Source organism: Heteronotia binoei, chromosome 15, assembly GCF_032191835.1.
Source record: "Heteronotia binoei isolate CCM8104 ecotype False Entrance Well chromosome 15, APGP_CSIRO_Hbin_v1, whole genome shotgun sequence".
Taxonomy (NCBI): Eukaryota; Metazoa; Chordata; class Lepidosauria; order Squamata; family Gekkonidae; genus Heteronotia; species Heteronotia binoei.
The window spans coordinates 4,916,339-4,941,110 of NC_083237.1; the positions used below are offsets into that span (position 1 = coordinate 4,916,339).

Sequence of the window (24,772 nt, forward strand, 5' to 3'; positions counted from 1 at the left end):
GTCACATAAGAACATAAGAGAAGCCATGTTGGATCAGGCCAGTGGCCCATCCAGTCCAACACTCTGTGTCACATAAGAACATAAGAGAAGTCATGTTGGATCAGGCCAATGGCCCATCCAGTCCAACACTCTGTGTCACATAAGAACATAAGAGAAGCTATGTTGGATCAGGCCAATGGCCCATCCAGTCCAACACTCTGGGTCACATAAGAACATAAGAGAAGCCATGTTGGATCAGGCCAGTGGCCCATCCAGTCCAACACTCTGTGTCACATAAGAACATAAGAGAAGCCATGTTGGATCAGGCCAAAAGCCCATCCAGTCCGACACTCTGTGTCACATAAGAACATAAGAGAAGCTATGTTGGATCAGGCCAATGGCCCATCCAGTCCGACACTCTGTGTCACATAAGAACATAAGAGAAGCTATGTTGGATCAGGCCAATGGCCCATCCAGTCCAACACTCTGGGTCACATAAGAGAAGCCATGTTGGATCAGGCCAGTGGGCCATCCAGTCCAACACTCTGTGTCACATAAGAACATAAGAGAAACCATGTTGGATCAGGCCAAAGGCCCATCCAGTCCAACACTCTGTGACACACAGTGGCCAAAAAAACTAGAAGCCATCAGGAGGCCCACCAGTGGAGCCAGGACACTAGAAACCCTCCCACTGTTATCCCCCCCCCCTCCAAGCACCAAGAATACAGAGCATCATTGTCCCAGACATAAGAACATAAGAGAAGCCATTTTGGATCAGGCGAATGTCCCATCCAGTCCAACACTCTGGGTCACATAAGAACATAAGAGAAGCCATGTTGGATCAGGCCAGTGGCCCAGTGTCACACAGTGGCCAAAAAACCCAGGTGCAATCAGGAGGTCCATCAGTGGGGCCAGGACACTAGACGTCCTCACACTGTTTCCCCTCCCAAGCACCAAGAATACATATCTGTGTATCTCATATGTCATATACATATCTGTGTATATTTAGTCGATTAAATAACTAAGGAGACTAAATTAGCTGACTATAACTCGTAGGATAAATCATCTATGGGTCCAGCTAGGTAATATGCATACCCTCAGGTATGACTTGGGTACACGCTGCCATGTTTAAAAAGCAAGTTCCCTTTCAGGTTCTTTTGAGCTATTCTCCCTTTCAACTTCACTGTTAATCTTACCTTGGAGCCCCAATCTTGTCAGATCTCAGAAGCATAAGGAGGGCCGACCCTGGCAAGTACTTGGATGGGAGACCTCCTTGGAATACCAGCAGTGGGAGGGCAGGGTAGGCTTTATTCAGCCACTTCTCTGAAGATCCTCCAGGCCCTGAGCAAGGGTCAGTCACCATGACTTCCAGGTGTGCACACACACACATACATACACAATACAAAACACCCCCCCAAAAATTCCTTACCTTAAAGATGGGGTGGCACATGGGCAATTGCCTGAGTGTTGCCACAGCAAAGACCTCCGCTAACAGGTGGGTCCTCAGGAGGTGGGAGATGTTCTGGTGGACGTGGAAGTCGGCATTTCGCACCCACATCTTCGCCAAGGTCCAGTCCCATTCGGGGTCACTGGGAAGGAAGATGGGGTTGTCAGGACCTGGGGTTTGGCTGAGCTGCGGAGAGGAATGAGAGAGGTAGCTTTGCCAACTCTTGGCTTGTAAATTTCTGGAGATTTGCAGGGTGCAGCCTGCAAAGAGGCGGGTTTGGGGAAGGGAGGGAGTTTCGTGGGGTCTAATGCACTTGCTTTATGTAAGAGCCGCACAGAATACATATCAGATGCTGGAGAGCCTCAAGACAGGAAGGAAGGAAGGAAGGAAGGAAGGAAGGAAGGAAGGAAGGAAGGAAGGAAGGAAGGAAGGAAGGAAGGAAGGAAGGAAGGAAGGAAGGAAGGAAGGAAGGAAGGAAGGAAGGAAGGAGAGAGAGAGGTGGAAAGAAAGCAACTTTAACTTTAAATGCATTCTCCAAGCTGCTAGTTTGGCTTGAAGAAGTGATAAATGTCAGATGTTTCAGAGCAGGCAGGCAGGAAGGAAGGAAGGAAGGAAGGAAGGAAGGAAGGAAGGAAGGAGAAAGAGAGAGGTGGAAAGAAAGCAACTTTAACTTTAAATGCATTCTCCAAGCTGCTAGTTTGGCTTGAAGAAGTGATAAATGTCAGATGTTTCAGAGCAGGAAGGAAGGAAGGAACGAACGAACGAACGAGAGAGAGAGAGAGAGGTGGAAAGAAAGCAACTTTAACTTTAAATGCATTCTCCAAGCTGCTAGTTTGGCTTGAAGAAGTGATAAATGTCAGATGTTTCAAAGCAGGAAGGAAGGAAGGAGAGAGAGAGAGAGAGGTGGAAAGAAAGCAACTTTAACTTTAAATGCATTCTCCAAGCTGCTAGTTTGGCTTGAAGAAGTGATAAATGTCAGATGTTTCAGAGCAGGAAGGAAGGAAGGAAGGAAAATAGATGGGGAAGAGGTGGAAAGAAAGCAACTTCAACTTTAAATGCATTCTCCAAGCTGCTGGCTGGCTTGGTTTGGAAAAATGATTTAAAGAGACAAATGCCTTCTCCAAGCCAGCTGACAGGGCAGTGGGGGCTTCAAGAGCCACACAATATGTGTGTGAAAGAGCCACATGTGGCTCCCGAGCCACAGTCTGGCCATAATGCCATAAAGTCCATCCTCCGTGACAACCATTTACTCCAGGGGAACAGATCTCTGTAATCTGGACCTCATTTGTAATTCCTCCCCCTTTTAAAATCTTTTTTAGCCGTTCTGTGGTCTGCCTCTAACCTGTGGCCTGCTTTATGAATAATATTTTAGGCTTCCCAACCATTTTTATGCAATGGGGAGGGGGGCCTTCTTTTTAATAGTGCTAATCTATGCTGTGGACGTGTTATGGTATCGTTGCTACTTGAGAGCGTCCTGAATAGCCCGGGCTATCCTGGTCTCATCCGAACTTGGAAGCTAAGAAGGGTCTTTACTTGGATGGAAGGCACGGACAAGCTTCCGCTCCATTTTGGCCTTGAACATTGCCAGCATAAATCACTTGTGACGTGATGGAAGTTAACTGCCAATGGTGACTGGAGACATGAAATTAAAAGATGTTTGCTGCTGGAGAGGACGGCTATGGCGAGCCTGGGCAGTATAATAAAAAGTAGAGACGTCACCCTGCCAACAAAAGTCCATATAGTCAAAGCGATGGTATTCCCAGTAGTCATGTATGGCTGTGAGAGCTTGGACCATGAGGAAGGCCAAGCGCAGAAGAGATGCTTTCGAGATGTGGCGCTGGAGAAGACTCTTGAGAGTCCCTTGGAGTGCAAGAAGATCCAATCAATCAGTCCTAAGGGAAATCAGCCCTGGCTGTTCCCTGGAAGATCAGATGCTGAAGCTCAAATACTTTGGCCACCCAATGAGAAGGGAGCACTCCCTGGAGAAGACTCTTGAGAGTCCCTTGGACTGCAAGAAGATCCAAACAGTCAGTCCTAAGGGAAATCAACCCAGACTGTTCCCTGGAAGGTCAGATGCTGAAGCTGAAGCTGAAATACTTTGGCCACCCAATGAGAAGGGAGCACTCCCTGGAGAAGACCCTTAAGAGTCCCTTGGACTAAAAGAAGATCAAACCAGTCAATCCTAAGGGAAATCGGCCCTGACTGTTCCCTGGAAGGTCAGATGCTGAAGCTGAAGCTCAAATACTTTGGCCACCCAATGAGAAGGGAGCACTCCCTGGAGAAGACTCTTGAGAGCCCCTTGGACTGCAAGAAGATCCAACCAGTCAGTCCTAAGGGAAATCAGCCCTGACTGTTCCCTGGAAGGTTAGGTGCTGAAGCTGAAGCTCAAATACTTTGGCCACCCAATGAGAAGGGAGCCCTCACTGGAGAAGACCCTTGAGAGTCCCTTGAACTGCAAGAAGATCCAACCAGTCAGTTCTAAGGGAAATCAGCCCTGGCTGTTCCCTGGAAGGTCAGAGGCTGAAGCTGAAGCTCAAATACTTTGGCCACCCAATGAGAAGGGAGCACTCCCTGGAGAAGACCCTTGAGAGTCCCTTGGACTAAAAGAAGATCAAACCAGTCAATCCTAAGGGAAATCGGCCCTGACTGTTCCCTGGAAGGTTAGGTGCTGAAGCTGAAGCTCAAATACTTTGGCCACCAAATGAGAAGGGAGCACTCACTGGAGAAGACCCTTGAGAGTCCCTTGGACTAAAAGAAGATCCAACCAGTCAGTCCTAAGGGAAATCAGCCCTGGCTGTTCTCTGGAAGGTCAGATGCTGAAGCTGAAGCTCAGATACTTTGGCCACCCAATGAGAAGGGAGCACTCCCTGGAGAAGATCCTGATGCTGGGAAAGACAGAAGGCCAAAGATGAAGGGGATGGCAAAAGATGAGATGGCTGGACAGCATTACTGATGTCACTAAAACAAATTTGAGCAGATTCGGAGGATGGTGGAAGACAGGAGGGCCTGGCGTGACTTGGGCCATGGGTCGCAAACAGTAGACTGAACAAGAACAAAAAATTGTTGCCCTGACCTGGACAACCCAGACTAGCTTGATCAGGTCAGATATTTGGAAACTAAGCCGAATCAGCCCTGTTTAGTCTTTGGATGGGAGACCTCCAAGGAAAGCCAGGGCCACTCTGCAGAGGCAGGCATGGGCAAACCACCTCTGAAGGTCTGTCTTGAAGACCCCATGAAGGGTCGTCATCAGTGTTCCCTCTTAAGCTGAGTTAGCGTGAGCCAGCTCACAGATTTTGAGCCTCCCGCTCACACCTTTTTGTCTTAGCTCAGGAAGGACGACCCCCGAGCACACTCCTCGACACAGCAGCTCACAACTTTAACACCAGCGGCTCACAAAGTAGACTTTTTGCTCACAAGACCGTGCGGCTTAGAGGGAAGACTGGTTGCCGTGTGTCAGTTGCAAGCTGATGGCACGCGGTTATGCTTAATCGCTAATTACAATGAATTAATCACTGGCTATTATTATTGATTATTTGCTTGAGAGGCTCTTGGAGTGGGTCTCCAGAGAGATAGCCTGTGAAGAAGAAGAAGAAGAAGATGGTGATGGTGATGATGATGATGATGATACTGGATTTATATCATCCCTGGAAGGTCAGATGCTGGGAGAGCTCTCTCAGCCCCACCCACCTCACAGGGTGTCTGTTGTGGAGGAGGAAGGAAAAGTAATTGTAAGAGAGTCAGTTTGGTGTAGTGAAATTTACAGTCTGGGTTGATTTCCCTTAGGACTGACTGATTGGATCTTCTTGCAGCAAGGGACTCTCAAGAGTCTTCAGCATCTTCCCGCTGAATCTCAGAGCAGCTCACAATCTCCTTTACCTTCTTCCCCCACAACAAACACCCTGTGAGCAGCCTCTGAGATAGTGTGAGGTAGCTCACAGTTTTTTAGCCTCCCACTCATACATTTTTGTCTTAGCTCAGGAAGGATGGCCCCTGAGCAAACCAAGTTATGCCATAGCTCAGCACCTTAATGCCAGTAGCTCACAAAGTAGGATTTTGACTCCACGGCTTAGAGGGAGTATTGCCTGTGAGGTGGGTAGGGCTGAGAGGGCTCTCACAGCAGCTGCTCTTTCAAGGAGAACGTTTGGGAGACCCATGGCTGGCCCAAGGCCATTCCAGCAGCTGCAAGTGGAGGAGTGGGGAATCAAACCCGGTTCTCCCAGATAAGAGTCTGTGCACTTAACCACTTAGCAAGAGCTGTGGCTGACCCAAGGCCATTCCAGCAGCTGCAAGTGGAGGATTGGGGAATCAAACCCGGTTCTCCCAGATAAGAGTCTGTGCACTTAACCACTTAGCAAGAGCTATAGCTGACCCAAGGCCATTCCAGCAGCTGCAAGTGGAGGAGTGGGGAATCAAACCCGGTTCTCCCAGATAAGAGTCTGTGCACTTAACCACTTAGCAAGAGCTGTGGCTGACCCAAGGCCATTCCAGCAGGTGCAAGTGGAGGAGTGGGGAATCAAACCCGGTTCTCCCAGATAAAAGTCCACTCACTTAACCACTTAGCAAGAGCTGTGGCTGACCCAAGGCCATTCCAGCAGGTGCAAGTGGAGGAGTGGGGAATCAAACCCGGTTCTCCCAGATAAAAGTCCACTCACTTAACCACTTAGCAAGAGCTCTGGCTGACCCAAGGCCATTCCAGCAGCTGCAAGTGGAGGAGTGGGGAATCAAACCCGGTTCTCCCAGATAAGAGTCCACTCACTTAACCACTTAGCAAGAGCTATGGCTGACCCAAGCCCACTCCAGCAGGTGCAAGTGGAGGAGGGGGGAATCAAACTCGGTTCTCCCAGATATGAGTCCGCACACTTAACCACTCCACCAAACCGGCTCTCTCTTAACTAATCACAGGAACTGGAGTGCCTCTTCCCGTCTGGCTCCCGGTTACCTGGATTGCGATAGGCATGAGGTCCCCGGAAGGTGTCTGGTACAGCAGGCAGAGGGGGACAGCCATGTACTGCTGCTGGCCTTGGATGGTGTTGGTCGGGATCCCCTGGAGGATCTTGTAGTCCACAAGGAAGATGTTCCCCTTCTGGAGGAGTCAAAGAGAAAATTCAGCGAATGCATGAAGCGGCCTTGTACTGAAATAGACCCCTCCCCTCCCCTCCCCATTGGTCCATCAAGATTTGGATTGTCAACTCCGACTGGCAACGGCTTTCCAGGGTCTCGGGAAGATCTTTCACATCATCAGCTGCCAGTCCTTTTAAATAGAGACACTGGGGGCCAAAGTTCCCTCTAAGATGGGCGGTCTTGTCAGCAAGAAATCTACTTCATGGACGAGTAGCATGGAAGTGGTGAGAAAATTAGTTTGCTCTGGGGCCGTTTGTCCTAAGACAAAAATGGGTGAGCCAGAGGCTTAAAAATTCTGAGCTAGCTCACGCTAACTCAGCTGAGAAGGAACACTGACAGGGACTGAACCGGGGACCTTCTGCATGCCAAGCAGAGGCTCTGCCACTGAGCCACTCAGCCGCTCCTCACAGCTCTCCAGAGTCTCAGGCTTATGTCTTTATTCACATCACCTACTACCGCCCGGCCCTTTTTAACTGAAGATGCTGGGGACTGAACCGGGGACCTTCTACATGCCAAGCAGAGGCTCTGCCACTGAGCCACTGAGCCGCTCCTTACAGCTCTTCAGAGTCTCAGGCTTATATCTTTTTTCACATCACCTACTACCGCCCGGCCCTTTCTAACTGAAGATGCCGGGGACTGAACCGGGGACCTTCTACATGCCAAGCAGAGGCTCTGCCACTGAGCCACCCAGCCACTCTTCACAGCTCTCCAGAGTCTCAGGCTTATGTCTTTTTTCACATCACCTACTACCGGCTGGCCCTTTTTAACTGAAGATGCCGGGGACTGAAATGGGGGCCTTCTACATGCCAAGCAGAGACTCTGCCACTGAACTACAGTTCAGTGCCATTGGTGAAGATGCTGGGACAGAAGGTGGTGACAAGAGATCAGTCTGCAGCACTGAGCTACAAAGCTCCGTCCCCCTCCCCCCACCCCACAACCTTGGGAAACCTCCTTTAGCTATAGATAGGCAGTTATCTCCCTTGGAATTGGGACAGGCCAATCACTTCTGTTTCACGGCAAATCTGACCGATTCCCCACTAGCTTATGCTGCTCTCACTCTCCTCTTAGAAGCCAGTTTGGTGTAGCAGTTAAGTGTGTGGACTTCTATCTGGGAGAACCGGGTTTGATTCCCCACTCCTCCATTTGCAGCTGTTAGCATGGCCTTGGGTTAGCCATAACTCACTTATCTGGGAGAACCACGTTGGATTCCACACTCCTCCACTTGCAGCTGATGGAATGGTCTTGGGTCAGCCATAGCTCTCGTAGGAGTTGTCCTTGAAAGGGCAGCTTCTGGGAGAGCTCTCTCAGCCCCACCCACCTCACAGGGTGTCTGTTGTTGGGGAGGGAGATAAAGGAGATTGTGAGAGCCAGTTTGGTGTAGTGGTGAAGTGTGTGGACTCTTATCTTGGAGAACTGGGTTTGATGCCCCACTCCTCCACTTGCACCTGCTGGCATGGCCTTGGGTCAGCCATAGCTCTGGCAGAGGTTGTCCTTGAAAGGGCAGCTGCTTTGAGAGCCCTCTCCAGCCCCACCCACCTCACAGGGTGTCTGTTGTGGGGGAGGAAGGTAAAGGAGATTGTGAGCCACTCTGAGACTCTGTCCTTGGAAGGGCAGCTTCTGGGAGAGCCCTCTCAGCGACACCCACCTCACAGGGTGTCTGTTGTGGGGGAGGAAGGGAAAGGAGATTGTGAGCCGCTCTGAGACTCTTCGGAGTGGAGGGGGGGATATAAATCCAGTATCTTCATCTACCTCACAGGGTGTCTGTTGTGGGGGGGAGGAAGGGAAAGGAGATGGTGAGCCGCTCTGAGACTCTTCGGAGTGGAGGGCGGGATATAAATCCAGTATCTTCATATACCTCACAGGGTGTCTGTTGTGGGGGAGGAAGGGAAAGGAGATGGTGAGCCGCTCTGAGACTCTTCGGAGTGGAGGGCGGGATATAAATCCAATATCTTCATCTACCTCACAGGGTGTCTGTTGTGTGGGGGAGGAAGGGAAAGGAGATGGTGAGCCGCTCTGAGACTCTTCGGAGTGGAGGGCGGGATATAAATCCAGTATCTTCATCTACCTCACAGGGTGTCTGTTGTGGGGGAGGAAGGGAAAGGAGATTGTGAGCTGCTCTGAGACTCTTCGGAGTGGAGGGCAGGATATAAATCCAATATCTTCATCTACCTCACAGGGTGTCTGTTGTGGGGGGGAGGAAGAGAAAAGAGATGGTGAGCTGCTCTGAGACTCTTCGGAGTGGAGGGCGGGATATAAATCCAGTATCTTCATCTACCTCACAGGGTGTCTGTTGTGGGGGGGGGGAAGGGAAAGGAGATTGTGAGCCGCTCTGAGACTCTTTGGAGTGGAGGGCGGGATATAAATCCTATATCTTCATCTACCTCACGGGGTGTCTGTTGTGGGGGAGGAAGGGAAAGGAGATTGTGAGCTGCTCTGAGACTCTTTGGAGTGGAGGGCGGGATATAAATCCAATATCTTCATCTACCTCACAGGGTGTCTGTTGTGGGGGAGGAAGGGAAAGGAGATGGTGAGCCGCTCTGAGACTCTTCGGAGTGGAGAGCGGGATATAAATCCAGTATCTTCATCTACCTCACAGGGTGTCTGTTGTGGGGGCGGAAGGGAAAGGAGATGGTGAGCCGCTCTGAGACTCTTCGGAGTGGAGGGCGGGATATAAATCCAGTATCTTCATCTACCTCACAGGGTGTCTGTTGTGGGGGAGGAAGGGAAAGGAGATGGTGAGCCGCTCTGAGACTCTTCGGAGTGGAGGGCGGGATATAAATCCAGTATCTTCATCTACCTCACAGGGTGTCTGTTGTGGGGGAGGAAGGGAAAGGAGATGGTGAGCCGCTCTGAGACTCTTCGGAGTGGAGGGCGGGATATAAATCCAGTATCTTCATCTACCTCACAGGGTGTCTGTTGTGGGGGAAGGGAAAGGAGATGGTGAGCCGCTCTGAGACTCTTCGGAGTGGAGGGAGGGATATAAATCCAATATCTTCATCTACCTCACAGGGTGTCGGTTGTGGGGGAGGAAGGTAAAGGAGATTGTGAACTGCTCTGAGACTCTCCGGAGTGGAGGGCGGGATATAAATCCAATATCTTCATCTACCTCACAGGGTGTCTGTTGTGGGGGCGGAAGGTAAAGGAGATGGTGAGCCGCTCTGAGACTCTTCGGAGTGGAGGGCGGGATATAAATCCAGTATCTTCATCTACCTCACAGGGTGTCTGTTGTGGGGGCGGAAGGTAAAGGAGATTGTGAGCCGCTCTGAGACTCTTTGGAGTGGAGGGCGGGATATAAATCCAGTATCTTCATCTACCTCACAGGGTGTCTGTTGTGGGGGCGGAAGGTAAAGGAGATTGTGAGCCGCTCTGAGACTCTTTGGAGTGGAGGGCGGGATATAAATCCAGTATCTTCATCTACCTCACAGGGTGTCTGTTGTGGGGGGGGGGGGAGGGAAAGGAGATTGTGAGCCGCTCTGAGACTCTTCGGAGTGGAGGGTGGGATATAAATCCAATATCTTCATCTACCTCACAGGGTGTCTGTTGTGGGGGCGGAAGGTAAAGGAGATGGTGAGCCGCTCTGAGACTCTTCGGAGTGGAGGGCGGGATATAAATCCAGTATCTTCATCTACCTCACAGGGTGTCTGTTGTGGGGGCGGAAGGTAAAGGAGATTGTGAGCCGCTCTGAGACTCTTTGGATTGGAGGGCGGGATATAAATCCAGTATCTTCATCTACCTCACAGGGTGTCTGTTATGGGGGAGGAAGGGAAAGGAGATTGTGAGCCTCTCTGAGACTCTTCAGAGTGGAGGGCGGGATACAAATCCAATATCTTCTTCTTCTTCTCTTCTCTGCAGGACTTCCGTCGGATTTCACACAAGCTGCCCTTAGGCTGCAACTCACTCCGCCTCTTTCGCACAGCAAACGAGGTCCTCTGAAAACCGGGTTCTGATTGCCGCACAAAAAAGGCGAAGCTAGTCTCCGCCCCGGGGCGACTTGTGCGATATCCGAGGGAAGCCCTGCGGAGAAGAGGAGCGTGAGAGTGGGGTAAGGCTAGTGGGGAATCGGGCACAGTTATGCAACAGAGAGATGCACCCGTGTCTGATTTCAGAAAGGTTACCTGCAGCTCCAGCTCAAGGGATGTCCCTTCGGCCAGTGAGGTGGCCACCATCTCCTGGGTGACGGGGAAGTTGGCGGGCATCTCTGGGCAGTTGTGGATCACCACAGGGTTGACCCCGTTGAGGTACTGGTAGCCGAAGAAGGCATCATCCATCCAGTGATCGGCAACGTATTCTGGGGTTAGAAATGTCACATCTTTTAAAAGGACTTCTTCAGCCAGCTGCTGCCCTGGCTTGGATGGCCCAGACTAGCCTGATCTCATCGGATCTTGAAAGCTAAGCAGGGTTGGGGCCTGGTGGGTACCTGTACGGAAAACCACCATGGAAGTCCAGAATGGCTGAACAAAGGCAGATAAACCACCGCTGGCCACACCTTGCCTTGAAAACCCTACAGGCGGCCATAAGTCTGGAGCAAAGCTTTCAAAACTAACTTCCCTGATGCCTGACTGAAGAGCTACAGACCTGAAACTTGAGTTCTGTTGAACCAGAAAACCCGGCGAATGTCCTCCATCTTCTTCCAGGACTGCTGGCAGCCCAAGAGGCCCTTCAGCTTCATCTCTACCTTCCTGAAGTGGAAACAGGAAGCGGTTGAGAGAACTTTGGTTCATAGGGTTGCCAGGTCCAACTCAGGAAATATCTGGGGACCTTGGGGGGTGGAGCCAGGAGCCAGGGTGTGACAAGAACGATTGAACTCTGAAGGGAATGCTGGTCATCACATTTAAAGGTCCTTTTAAATGCCTTTCCTTCCTTGGGCATTATAGAGGCACCTTCTTTGGGGGCTCATAGAATTGGACTCCCTGGTCCGATCTTTTGGAAATTTGATTTTTTTTTTTTTGAGAGGCACCTGATGCTAAGCTGAAACTTTGGTGCCTTTACCTCAAAATAGCCCCTCCAGAACCCCACAGATTGATTACCCATTCTACCCTATGGGGATCGGTCTTTGTAGAGTATAAATAATGAGCGTTCAACACCCCCATCACCACTTGCTGATAACCCTGAAGCGAGGGGGGAGGGCCTCCAAACGGGGGGATCCCCTGCCCTCACCTGGGGATTGACAACCCTATTGGTTCACGGCTGAAGGGCAAAGGAGAAATTCGGGAACGGCTCAAGCAGAGGCCAGAAGCCGCTTGCTAGGAATGCGGTCGGTCAGTCGGTTTCGCTTCTGACCACTGCGGAAATTCACCCTGGTGTGCTGAAGGTGACGGAAAAGTTCCCCGTCCTGCTTGAGCGAACTTTGACTCAGCTTCTTGAGACTGCTAAGTCTCAGTGCAGAGAAGCACAGCGATCCCACTGTCGATCCTGTTTGCGAAGGCACCACCCACAGATCAGCTAGGGTTGCCAAGTTGCCCGCAGCCTTCGGTGGGGGACTGTTTTTGCATGCGCGGCGCGGCGACACCACTCACAAGGGATGTCATCACGCTGGCGATGTCACGCACCAGCTGCTCTAGAAGCTTCTGGGGAAATGTTATGGTTTTCCTGGACGCTCTAGCAATTTGTGAGTTTCCCCTCCTGTTATGTCTTGCATTTCAGTCCTGAAGCTACAACACAGCGAACGCTGCAGAGGCGACCAGTGGAAGCCCACTGGTCCCCGGAGGTAGCTCGCTAATACGCTCCGCCAATCAAGATCTGTGGCGGGAAGTTTAACTGGCCAGGATTGGACATGGCCAGACGGAGGGTTGTTCCGGGGTATGTATATAATCGGGACCCGGCCCGTGTTTCCTCGCCTTGTGATGTACTCGCCAAGAAAGTATGTTGCCTTCAACACGTCTCGTCACTCAGTACATTACACCTCCCAAATAGCTAGAGCGTCCGGGGAAAACCATAGAGTTTCTCTGGAAGCTCCTAGAGCGGCCAGTGTGCGATGTTGTCTCATTTACAGTCCGGGCACAAAGAACTCACGTGAGCTTGGAACGTAGCAGGAAGGTGCTGAGCTTGGTGAAGGAAAACTTCATGTTGGTATCCATCTCCTCGATGCTCTCCACAGCCAGGCACTGCGGGATTCCCGGACCAAATTCTGCCCAACTGTTTGAAAAATTGGAGTTTGGCTTTTACAAAAAGACAAACAAATTAACTTTGAGTCTGAATTCTCACTGCAAGAGGGTGTGTGTGTGTGTGTGTGTGTGAAACTCTGCCTGGGCAGTAATCCCTCCAGATGGGACTGAATGCAGAATTTTAGAAACTATATCCCCATGCCCGGAAAGTGGGCCTCTGTTGTCAGGTTTTTAAAAGAGTTGCAAATTCAAAACCTTTCGCCTTCTGAGTTCCTGAAAGCCCCCAAAACTTACCACTTCTGCCTTTCCAATACTGCGGGAAAGATGAACTTCCTCCCTCCCTCCCCTCGGAGTAACGCTGCCTCAGGGTCTGGCCAGCTCGGCCTCTTCCTCTTCTTTGGTTGGACATCTGCCACAAGCTAATTCTCCTCTCCCCTGGATCTGACGGCCCAGCAGGGGTGGAATTCTAGCAGGAGCTCCTTTGCATATTAGGCCACACACCCCTGATGTAGCCAATCCTCCAAGAGCTTGGACATCTTTTGTAATACTTTTGTAATACTTTATGGCGCACCCTATGCTGGAAGAGAAACGCACCTCAAAAAGGATATTATAGCATTGGAAAAAGTGCAAAAAAGGGCAACTAGAATGATTAAAGGTTTGGAACACTTTCCCTATGAAGAAATGTTAAAACGCTTGGGGCACTTTAGCTTGGAGAAACGTCGACTGTGGGGTGACATGAGAGAGGTTTACAAGATGATGCATGGGATGGAGAAAGTAGAGAAAGAAGTCCTTTTCTCCCTTTCTCACAATACAAGAACTCGTGGGCACTCCATGAAATCACTGAGCAGTCAGGTTAAAACGGATAGAAGAAAGTCCTTCTTCACCCAAAGGGTGAGCAACACATGGAATTCACTGCCACAGGAGGTGGTGGCAGTTACAAGCGTAGCCAGCTTTAAGAGGGGATTGGATAAAAATATGGAGCAGAGGTCCATCAGTGGCTATTAGCCACAGTATATATGTGTGTGTGTGTGTGTATGTATGTATGTGTGTTTGTGTGTATACACACACACATATAATTTGGCCACTGTGTGACACAGAGTGTTGGACTGGATGGGCCATTGGCCTGATCCAACATGGCTTCTCTTATGTTCTTATGTGACACAAAGTGTTGGACTGGATGGACCCTTGGCCTGATCCAACAGGGCTTCTCTTATGTTCTTATGTGACCCAGAGTGTTGGCCACTGTGTGACACAGAGTGTTGCACTGGATGGGCCATTGGCCTGATCCAGCATGGCTTCTCTTATGTCCTTATGTGACACAGAGTGTTGGACTGGATGGGCCACTGGCCTGATCCAACATGGCTCCTCTTATGTTCTTATGTGACACAGAGTGTTGGACTGAATGGGTCATTGGCCTGATCCAACATGGCCTCTCTTACGTTCTTATCTTTTTCAACTGTAAATGTTGCTATTGTGGTCTCCCACCTTCCCTTTTGTATTCTGTGTCTTGAAGTTCTGTATTTTTGTATTTTGTGCTTTGTTTCACGCTACTAATCGATGTTATAGCCCTTTCAGAGTACTGCGTAAACATTTCAGTCACGAAGGCAGTGTCTGTTTCTCCTCCTCCCCGCCATCTGCAGTCTGGCAACCCTAAATTTTGGTGAGCAAACTATAGCTTGAGATCCTTTCGTGACAACAACTGTTCTCAGATGAAATCAAAGCCAGGCTTTGTCTTAGGAGACAAAGACCAGGCACGGAGCCAGGAAAAGACTGCCGGCTGTAAATGAGTCAAGCGGCAGGTCACACCTGTAACAGTCTTGCCGCACCTTCACCTCCTCTAGCCGGTGTCGCTGAAGCAACGGGCTTTCTGCATCCTCACAAGCCAGTCTGCCTAGAAAGGAAGAAGCAAGAGGAGTGGAATCGGTTGCTTATCTTTTTAGAGAGTCTGCATCCGAAATGCTCATCATAGTAGTAGTACCCATCCGCCCGCCAGCCAATCCTCACCTGATGTGGAAAAAAGGCTTTAAAAATTAAATATGAACATATGAAGCTGCCTCATACTGAATCAGACCCTTGGTCCATCAAAGTCAGTCTTGTCTACTCAGACTGGCAGCAGCTCTCCAGGGTCTCAAGCTGAAGTTTTTCACACCTACTTGCCTGGACCCTTTTTAGTTGGGAGATGCCGGGGATTGAACCTGGGACCTTCTGCTTCCCAAGCAGATGCTCGACCGCTGAGCCACCATCCCTCCCCTGACCAGCAGTGGCTCTCCAGAGTCTCAAGCTGAGGTTTTTCACGCCTCTTTGCCTGGACCCTTTTTAGTTGGAGATGCCGGGGGTTGAACCTGGGACCTTCTGCTTCCCAAGCAGATGCTCGACCACTGACCAGCAGTGGCTCTTCAGGGTCTTCAGCTGAGGTTTTTCACGCCTCTTTGCCTGGACCCTTTTTAGTTGGAGATGCCGGGGATTGAACCTGGGACCTTCTGCTTACCAAGCAGATGCTCTGCCACTGAGCCACCATCCCTCCCAAATGTTTGTATCTTACTTTTCCTCATGGGCAAGGAGGGCTTACAATAATTGTTCAAAACATTTTCCATTTAAAAACACCACAGTCAGGGCTGGGCCTAGGTGATTGCCTGGGTGCCAGACTTCTGGGGGTGCCAAATTGGCACCACCACCCCCATGTGACTCTGTGACGTTATCAGTTCCGGGGGGGGGGGTGCTAGAAGTTAGCCTTGCATAGGGTGCCAGACAGTCTAGGTGGGCCCTGACCACAATAAAACAGCCAACCCCACAACTCTCCCTTCACTCCTCTTAAAAGATCCCTGCCGCCCTGACAAAGAGGTAGGCCCTGCAGCAGCTCCTGAAGAGCTTCAAGGCGGGGGCCCCTGACCCCCCCACTATATGCGCTACCTTACCGTATCATGTTATGCAGAGCCTTTTGTTTGCAAGTCTGAGCATTCTACCTACCCTGGTTTTGCAAAGGAAACTTTTAAATAGGCCCTACTCTGATGGAACCTGCCCTTGTGGAAAGAAGAAGAGGAGGAAGAAGAAGAGGAGAAAGAAAGAAGAAGAGGAAGAAGAAAGAAGAAGAGGAGGAGGAGGAAGAAGAAGAGGAGGGAGAAGAGGGAGAAGAAAGAAAAGGAGGAGGAAGAAGAAGAGGGGGAAGAAGGAGAAGAGGAGGAGGAAGAAGAGGGAGAAGAAAAGGAGGAGGAAGAAGAGGGAGAAAAGGAGGAGGAAGAAGAAAGAAGAAGAGGAGGAGGAGGAAGAAGAAGAGGAGGGAGAAGAGGGAGAAGAAAGAAAAGGAGGAGGAAGAAGAAGAGGGGGAAGAAGGAGAAGAGGAGGAGGAAGAAGAGGGAGAAGAAAAGGAGGAGGAAGAAGAGGGAGAAAAGGAGGAGGAAGAAAAAGAGGAGGAGGAAGAAGAGGAGGAAGAAGAAGAGGAGGAAGAAGAGGAAGAAGAGGAGGAAGAGGTAGAGGTAGAAGAAAGAAAAGGAGGAGGAAGAAGAAGAGGAGGAAGAAGAGGAGGAGGAAGAGGAAGAAGAGGGAGAAGAAAGAAAAGGAGGAGGAAGAAGAAGAGGAGGAAGAAGAAGAGGAGGAAGAAGAAGAAGAAGAAAAGGAGGAGGAGGAAGAAGAAAGAAGAAGAGGAGGAGAAGAAGAGGAAGAGAATGGATTTATACTTCCTAAGTGACCCGGAGATCAGTTGTAATCCTAGGAGATCTCCAACCACCACCTGGAGATTAGCAACCCAAAGATGATCCTTCAAATACGTGGGCCCTGGATCAACCTGGAATGGAAAGAGACCACCTAAAAATCCTTTGATGCGGGTGGAAAAGGTCTATTGTCCAGCGAAAGTTGCCTGCCTCCAACTGGGGGCCGGAGATTACAGCCGATGTCCAGACTGCATAAATCACTTATTTATGTATTCATGATCCTGGAGAAACGTGCTGCTTGGGAAGGTGGGCTGCCTGAAGTCATCCCCTACCAAGGCCTCTCCCTTCACAGGCTCCACCCTTCAATCTCTGGGTATTTCGGAATCCAACCTACATCCAGCCTAGGCTGCTGCCCTGGGTGAGGGGGCCGGGTGGGAGAAACGGGAAGAGCGGTCAGCCTCTCTCACCTGTGCCTTCCCTCAGCTCCAGGGTGCGGTGCCCCTCGACCCACTGGTAGCAGGGGAAACGGTAAATCTCTCCTTGCGGGCTTGTCAGCTGGATGAAGTTGCAGTACCAGCTGTCCTCAGGGAAGAACAGGTAAGGCTCCTTGTGGAGACGGATCATCAGAAGCGGGCCCAGGTCTCGGTCACTGGACACCTCGTACTCGTCCACCTGGAGAGAGGAAAGACCCCCCGCTCAATGCAGTGCGCGGCAGCACCTGGTCCATTTTGCTCTGGGCACAGGGAGGGACACTGTGCCCAAAGCGAGGAGAAATCCTTCCGTACCTCAAATCAGCTCAACAGAGCGTTTCAGGGCAATCAGACGTCCTTCTAGCTCCCCAAAATCATGCCTGTGGGTGCCCGCCACCACCTTTCCTGGCACCCACCTTGGGTTTTTAGGAAGTGAGTGGGGCCAGATGGGGTGTCTGATTGGCCACTGAAGATCTGATTGTTGGTGCATGGGGTATACTTCTTGCATGCATATATCAGAGGTGGCCAAGCAGCGGCTCAGGATGTGGCTCTTCACACAGATTGTGTGGCTCTTAAAGCCCCTGCTGCTTCATCAGCTCGCTCGGAGAAGGCATTTCGCACTTTAAATCACTTCTCCAAGCCAAGCCATCCAGCAGCTTGGAGAATGCATTTAAAGTTGCTTTCTTTCCATCTCTCCCTCCCTTCCCCCACCTACCTACCTACCTTCCTTCCTTCCTTCCTTCCTTCCTTCCTTCCTTCCTTCCTTCCTGAGAACCAGTTTGGTGCAGTGGTTGTGCACAGACTCTTATCTGGGAGAACCGGGTTTGATTCCCCACTCCTCCACTTGCACCTCCTGGAATGGCCTTGGGTCAGCCAGAGCTCTCTTATCTGGGAGAACCGGGTTTGATTCTCCACTCCTCCACTTGCACTTGCTGGAATGGCCTTGGGTCAGCCAGAGCTCTCTTATCTGGGAGAACCAGGTTTGATTCCCCACTCCTCCACTTGCAGCTGCTGGAATGGCCTTGGGTCAGCCAGAGCTCTCTAATCTGGGAGAACCAGGTTTGATTCCCCACTCCTCCACTTGCACCTGCTGGAATGGCCTTGGGTCAACCATAGCTCTCTTATCTGGGAGAACCAGGTTTGATTCCCCACTCCTCCACTTGCACCTGCTGGAATGGCCTTGGGTCAACCATAGCTCTCTTATCTGGGAGAACCAGGTTTGATTCCCCACTCCTCCACTTGCACCTGCTGGAATGGCCTTGGGTCAACCATAGCTCTCTTATCTGGGAGAACCAGGTTTGATTCCCCACTCCTCCACTTGCACCTCCTGGAATGGCCTTGGGTCAGCCAGAGCTCTCTTATCTGGGAGAACCGGGTTGGATTCCCCACTCCTCCACTTGCACCTGCTGGAGTGGCCTTGGGTCAGCCAGAGCTCTCTTATCTGGGAGAACCGGGTTTGATTCCCCACTCCTCCACTTGCACCTGCTGGAATGGCCTTGGGTCAGCCATAGCTCTCTTATCTGGGAGAACCGGGTTTGATTCCCCACTCCTCCACTTGCACCTGCTGGAATGGCCTTGGGTCAGCCAGAGCTCTCTTATCTGGGAGAACCGGGTTTGATTCCCCACTCCTCCACTTGCACCTGCTGGAATGGCCTTGGGTCAGCCAGAGCTCTCTTATCTGGGAGAACCGGGTTTGATTCCCCACTCCTCCCCTTGCAGCTGCTGGAATGGCCTTGGGTCAGCCAGAGCTCTCTTATCTGGGAGAACCGGGTTTGATTCCCCACTCCTCCACTTGCAGCTGCTGGAATGGCCTTGGGTCAGCCATAGCTATCGCAGAAGCTGTCCTTGAAAGGACAGTTGCTGTGAGAGCCTTCTCAGCCCCACACACCTCACAGGGTGTCTGTTGTGGGGGGAGAAGATATAGGAGATTGTAAGTCATTCTGAGTCTCTGATTCAGAGAGAAGGGCAGGGTACAAATTTGTAGTCTCCTTCCTTCCTTCCTTCCTTCCTTCCTTCCTTCCTTCCTTCCTTCCTTCCTTCCTTCCTTCCTTCCTTCCTTCCTGTCTGCCCTCAAACATCTAACATTCGTATCTTACAGCTTTCAAACATTTGGCGTTTATTCTATGTGGCTCTTACGTTAAGCAAGTTTGCCCACCCCTGGTATATACGTATGTACGTAATGGAACAGTCTGCTCCTCCTGTAATATCTGTGTGATTTAGTTTGGTGCTATTTGGCGGAGCTCTTGTTTCAGTGTCCAGTTTTGTATGCCAGCTGAAGATGTTGGTTTTTGGAGCTGTCTCCTTGCAAATACACGGCTGCTGTTTTGAGCCAGCTTGTCTCTGCTGAATGGACCTGATAACAGGTGCCTGAGAAAAACATTGTTTTTGTAATGTACTGAGTGACGAGACATGTTGAAGACAACATGCTTTATTAGCGAGTACATCACAAGGCACGCAAACGCGGGCCGGGTCCCGATTATATACATACCCCGGAACAACCCTCCGTCTGGCCAGGTCCGATCCTGGCCAGTTAAACTTCCCGCCACAGATCTTGATTGGCGGAGCGTATTAGCGAGCTACATCGGGGAGCAGTGGACTTCCATTGGTCACCTCTGTAGCGTTTGCTGTGTTGTAACTTCAGGACTGAAATGCAAGACACAACAGTTTTGGTGGCAACTGCCATGACAGGAAAGGAAAGGTCCCCTGTGCAAGCACCAGTCGTTTCCAACTCTGGGGTGACGTTGCTTTCACAACGTTTTCACGGCAGACCTTTTTGCGGGGTGGTTTGCCATGGCCTTCCCCAGTTATCTACGCTTTCCCCCCAGCAAGCTGGGTACTCATTTTACTGACCTCAGAAGGATGGATGACTGAGTCAACCTTGAGACGGCTACCTGAAAACCCAGCTTCCGCCGGGGATCGAACTCAGGTCGTGAGCAGAGCTTAGGACTGCAGTACGGCAACTTTAACACTCTGCGCCACGGGGCAGCATTGGTTTTATTTTCACTCTCCTCTTTCTCGATACATAATTTAAAAAATTAGTCCCCTTGTCCCCTACACTTGAATTTCTTCAGTGTGTGTGTGGCTCTGCCTTCCATGGCGACCATTTTGTGGCTGGCTCCACGTCCTGCAGCAGACATTTTGTAGTGGCACCCAGCACCCTGCATTCAAATTCCAAAGGTGCCCACAGGCTCCAAAAAGTTGGGGACCCCTCTTCTAGCTTGCTCCCCCAGCCCCATTTCCTTTCCACTCCTACTGCTTCTGCTCCTAAGAAGGCTGGGCGGTGCGGAAGGCAGACAGTTTCACCAGCCACCTGACAAGGAAAATATGTGCAAGGGAAACCACAGAAGTTTCCCCATCAGGAAGCAAAGACTAAGAGGTCAAACAAGCTGCCCCCACATGTCTATGTGAGAAAGATGGGAAGAAGAAGAAGAAGAAGAAGAAGAAGAAGAAGAAGAAGAAGAAGAAGAAGAAGAAGAAGAAGAAGAAGAAGAAGAAGATGATGATGATGATGATGATGTTGTTATTGGATTTATATCCCACCCTCCACTCCGAATCTCAGAGTGGCTCACAATCTCTTTTAGCTTCCTCCCCCACAACAGACACCTTGTAAGGTAGGTGGGGCTGAGAGAGCTCTCCCAGAGACTGCCCTTTTAAGGACAACTCTTACGAGAGCTCTCGCTGACCCAAGGCCATTCCAGCAGCTGCAAGTGGAGGAGTGGGGAATGGAAACCAGTTGTCCCAGATAAGAGTCTGCGCACTTAACTACAACAGCAAACTGGAAGGCAAAAGAAGAGAGAACATTTCTGTCTGCAAGTCACACTTGGAGGGCAGCTGTGTTGGTCTGCATAAGAAGAGCTAGATTCAAGTTCAGGAGCGTTAGAGACCCCCCCAAGATTTTTGGAGAGTGAGCTATCGAGTGTCAAAGCTCCTTCTCTATGGTGCTACTGGACTCAGCATATAAGAACGTAAGAGAAGCCATGTTGGATCAGGCCAGTGGCCCATCCAGTCCAGCACTCTGTGTCACATAAGAACATAAGAGAAGCCATGTTGGATCAGGCCAAAGGCCCATCCAGTCCAACACTCTGTGTCACATAAGGACATAAGAGAAGCCATGTTGGATCAGGCCAATGGCCCCTCCAGTCCAACACTCTGTGTCACATAAGGACATAAGAGAAGCCATGTTGTATCAGGCCAATGGCCCCTCCAGTCCAACACTCTGTGTCACATAAGAACAGAAGAGAAGCCATGTTGGATCAGGCCAAAGGCCCATCCAGTCCAACACTCTGTGTCACATAAGGACATAAGAGAAGCCCTGTTGGATCAGGCCAATGGCCCCTCCAGTCCAACACTCTGTGTCACATAAGAACAGAAGAGAAGCCCTGTTGGATCAGGCCAATGGCCCCTCCAGTCCAACACTCTGTGTCACATAAGAACAGAAGAGAAGCCCTGTTGGTTCAGGCCAATGGCCCCTCCAGTCCAACATTCTGTGTCACATAAGAACAGAAGAGAAGCCATGTTGGATCAGGCCAGTGGCCCATCCAGTCCAACACTCTGTGTCACATAAGAACAGAAGAGAAGCCCTGTTGGATCAGGCCAATGGCCCATCCAGTCCAACACTCTGTGTCACACAGTGGCTAAAATATGTGTGAGTATATATAGCAAGCTCCAAAATGCACAAGAAGCTGAAATGCTACTGGAAATCCTCCTTCCAAGGGCTGCTATAGGGCCAGGTTGGGCCGAAGCTTGTCCAGGTTTGGGCGCTAAGCAGGGTCAGCCGTGGTTAGTTCCTGGACCCAGGGAGTACAGATTAGCTAGAGGGGAGGCCACCGGTAGCTCTCCAAGTGTTTTTTTTGCCTACAACTCCCATCAGCCCCAGCCATTGGCCATTCTGGCTGGGGCTGATGGGAGTTGTAGGCAAAAAAAACATCTGGAGAGCTACTGTTGGCCACCCCTGGGCTAGAAGATTGCCAGCCTGTGAGAGATCTCCTGGCGGAAGTGGTTCCTTCGGAGGGTGGACTCAATAGCATTATGCCCCATTAAAGCCCCTTATCAGGCTCCACCCCCCAAATCTCCTGCTATTTCCCAGCCTGGAGATGGCAACCTTAATTGCTAGGCAGAGGCCAAGTCCAATTCAAGAAATACATGGGGACTTTGGGGGCGGAGCCAGGAGACCTTGGGGGTGCAGCCAGGAGCAAGGGTGTGAGAAGCACAAACGAACTCCGAAGGGAGTTCTGGCCATCACATTGAAAAGGACCGCACGCCTTTGAAATGCCTTCCCTCCATTGGAAACAATGAAGGATATTGGCACTTTCTTTGGGGGCTCATAGAATTGGACCCCCTGGTCCAATCCTTTTGAAACTTGGAGGATCTTTTGAGGAGAGACACCAGACACTATGCTGCAAATTTGGTGCATCTACCTCAAAAAACAGCCCCCCAGAGCCCCAGATACTCACAGATCAATTCTCCATTATATCCTATGGCTGGGGTGGCCAACGGTAGCTCTCCAGATGTTTTTTGCCTACAACTCCCATCAGCCCCAGCCAGATGGATGGGGCTTATGGGAGTTGTAGGCAAAAAACATCTGGAGAGCTACCGTTGGCCACCCCTGCCCTATGGGAATAGATCTCCATACGGAATAATAGGGTGCCCTGCGGATATTTCCTCCCCGCCCCCTGCTTTCTGATAACCCTGAAGCGAGGGGAGGGCCTCCAAACCAGGGATCCCCTGCCCCCACCTGGGGATTGGCAACCCTAATGGCAAGCCACCCCTTCTGCATTAAAAACCACAATGTTCTGAGGTCACCACGAGTCAGTTGCAAATGGACAGCACCCAACGTTAATTGTAAAAACCTTGAAACAAGCACATTTTGAGCATCACTCTGCCTTTCACACATGCAGCCTGACAGAAGCTGAGAAGCGCTTGGAACGGCATTTGTGGATCTGGCCCAAGGTGCCTCTCTTCAAAACGCTGCAGACCTTGCCACGAATGGATCCCTGGTGAAGGCTCTCATCTCAAGCATCAAGACCACCTCCCCACCTTCCACCCTGATTCTTGAACATATATGGACATATGAAGCTGCCTTCTACTGAATCAGGCCCTCGGTCCATCAAAGTCAGTCTTGTCTACTCAGACTGGCAGCGGCTCTCCAGGGTCTCAAGCTGAAGTTTTTCATGCCTACTTGCCTGGACCTTTTTTAGTTGGAGATGCCGGGGATTGAACCTGGGACCTTCTGCTTACCAAGCAGATGCCCTGCCACTGAGCCACCGTCCCTTCCTTAAAGTTGCTTTCATTCCTGGTGAACATATGAAGCTGGCTTCTACTGAATCAGACCCTGGGTCCATCAAAATCAGTCTTGTCTACTCAGACTGGCAGCGGCTCTCCAGGGTCTCAAGCTGAAGTTTTTCATGCCTACTTGCCTGGACCCTTTTTAGTTGGAGATGCCGGGGATTGAACCTGGGACCTTCTGCTTACCAAGAAGATGCTCTGCCACTGAGCCACCATCCCTCCCTTAAAGTTGCTTTCATTCCTGGTGAACATATGAACATATGAAGCTGGCTTCTACTGAATCAGACCCTGGGTCCATCAAAGTCAGTCTTGACTACTCAGACTGGCAGCGGCTCTCCAGGGTCTCAAGCTGAGGTTTTCCACACCTACTTGCCTGGACCCTTTTTAGTTGGAGATGCCGGGGATTGGACCTGGGACCTCCTGCTTACCAAGCAGATGCTCTACCACTGAGCCACCGTCCCTCCCCAAAGATTCTTACCGCTCCTGGGATGAAATCCTTCCCCACGTTGTTCAGCGGCTGTTTCGGGCTCTGCCCTTTGGAGCCCACCAAGGTGATGGAGATGGAACTGAAGGTGCCCGAGCCCCAGAAGTTCCCGGTGGCCACCCGGACTTTGTAAGAAGCCATCGCCATCCCTTCGCTCCTGGACTCGGCCTGCTGAGCTCTCCAGGAGTCCTCCTCCGGACACTTCGAAGGCTAAAGAGAGGGACAGAAGCCCAATTGAGATAAGAAGCAGAGCTGTTTTCTTCCACAACCACCACCCCAAGTGGGACGAGCTCAACTGGATGAGCTTGCCAGAAAAAAGGAGGAAGTGAGAGACCTATGGACACACCGCCCGAGACTGGGCCTTGGGTCTTGTCAGTGCTGATCTGAGAGTAAATGTGGAAGAAAGCCACATGCAAGGCTAATTGGTTTCTTTGTCAAAACGGGACCTCCCAAGGTCACCTCGGAGCCTTAGACCCACTCTTCTTTCTGCACAAAGGTCACCCGCATAGAAATGAACAGCAGATACAGCAGATATGCTTGGAATCTATCGAAAATGTAAGAGCTGAAGTCTGGAGCTGGGAAAAAAAAAAGCCTTGTCTTGAATACGGAGCTTAGAGGAAGCTTTTGGCGAAAGTGCGGTTGGAAACATTGCAGAAATGCCCGTTTCGCTATCAGCTACGTGAAGAAAAGTTTGTGGATTGCATTTGAGAGTGGACAGAGGCTGGTGTCCTTTTGGAAGTTTTTTCTTGCATTACAGGAGATACAGACATTCATCGCAGGAAGAGGAAGGAAGACATTTATTTTTTCAATACTTTGAACTGTAAGCGGAGCTGCTGTGATGTCCAGCCTTCTGTTTTGTATTCTGTGTTTTGACGTTCTGTATTTTTGGAATATTAGTAGTTTAAGAGAATAATACGAACAGTTCCTTCACGAAGGCTCTGCCTTCTTCTCCCTCCCTCCCTACTGTGATTCTCACTTCAGTTGCCAAATCTTCAGGTGGGGCCTGGAGATCTCCCGGAATTACGATGGATTTCCGGACAACAGAGATCAGTTTCCCGTGGCGAAATTGACTACTTTCAGTGGTGAACTTCGATCATGTCACCCCTCAGTCGACGTTTCTCTAAGCTAAAAAGCCCCAAGCATTTTAACCTTTCCCTATGAGGAAAGGTTAAAACTCTTGGGGCTCTTTAGCTTGGAGAATCGTCGACTGAGGGGTGACATGATCGAAGTTGAGA

At 50.6% G+C, this 24,772-nt stretch overlaps 1 protein-coding gene across 1 annotated transcript in view; it reads right to left on the minus strand.

The window, feature by feature from the left end:
* The window catches only part of LOC132584885 (hydroperoxide isomerase ALOXE3-like), a 31,818-nt gene extending 8,071 nt beyond the window's left edge, over positions 1–23,747 (minus strand). Inside the window, exons 1-8 of the mRNA XM_060256846.1 lie at positions 23,532–23,747; positions 16,766–16,970; positions 14,458–14,542; positions 12,560–12,682; positions 11,123–11,226; positions 10,663–10,835; positions 6,366–6,509; positions 1,409–1,612 (exon numbers count right to left, since the gene is read on the minus strand). Coding sequence (XP_060112829.1) covers positions 1,409–1,612; positions 6,366–6,509; positions 10,663–10,835; positions 11,123–11,226; positions 12,560–12,682; positions 14,458–14,542; positions 16,766–16,970; positions 23,532–23,684 — 1,191 coding nt within the window. The 5' untranslated portion in view covers positions 23,685–23,747. The remainder of the gene's footprint in view (positions 1–1,408; positions 1,613–6,365; positions 6,510–10,662; positions 10,836–11,122; positions 11,227–12,559; positions 12,683–14,457; positions 14,543–16,765; positions 16,971–23,531) is intronic.
* Between the last annotated feature and the right edge of the window lie 1,025 nt (positions 23,748–24,772).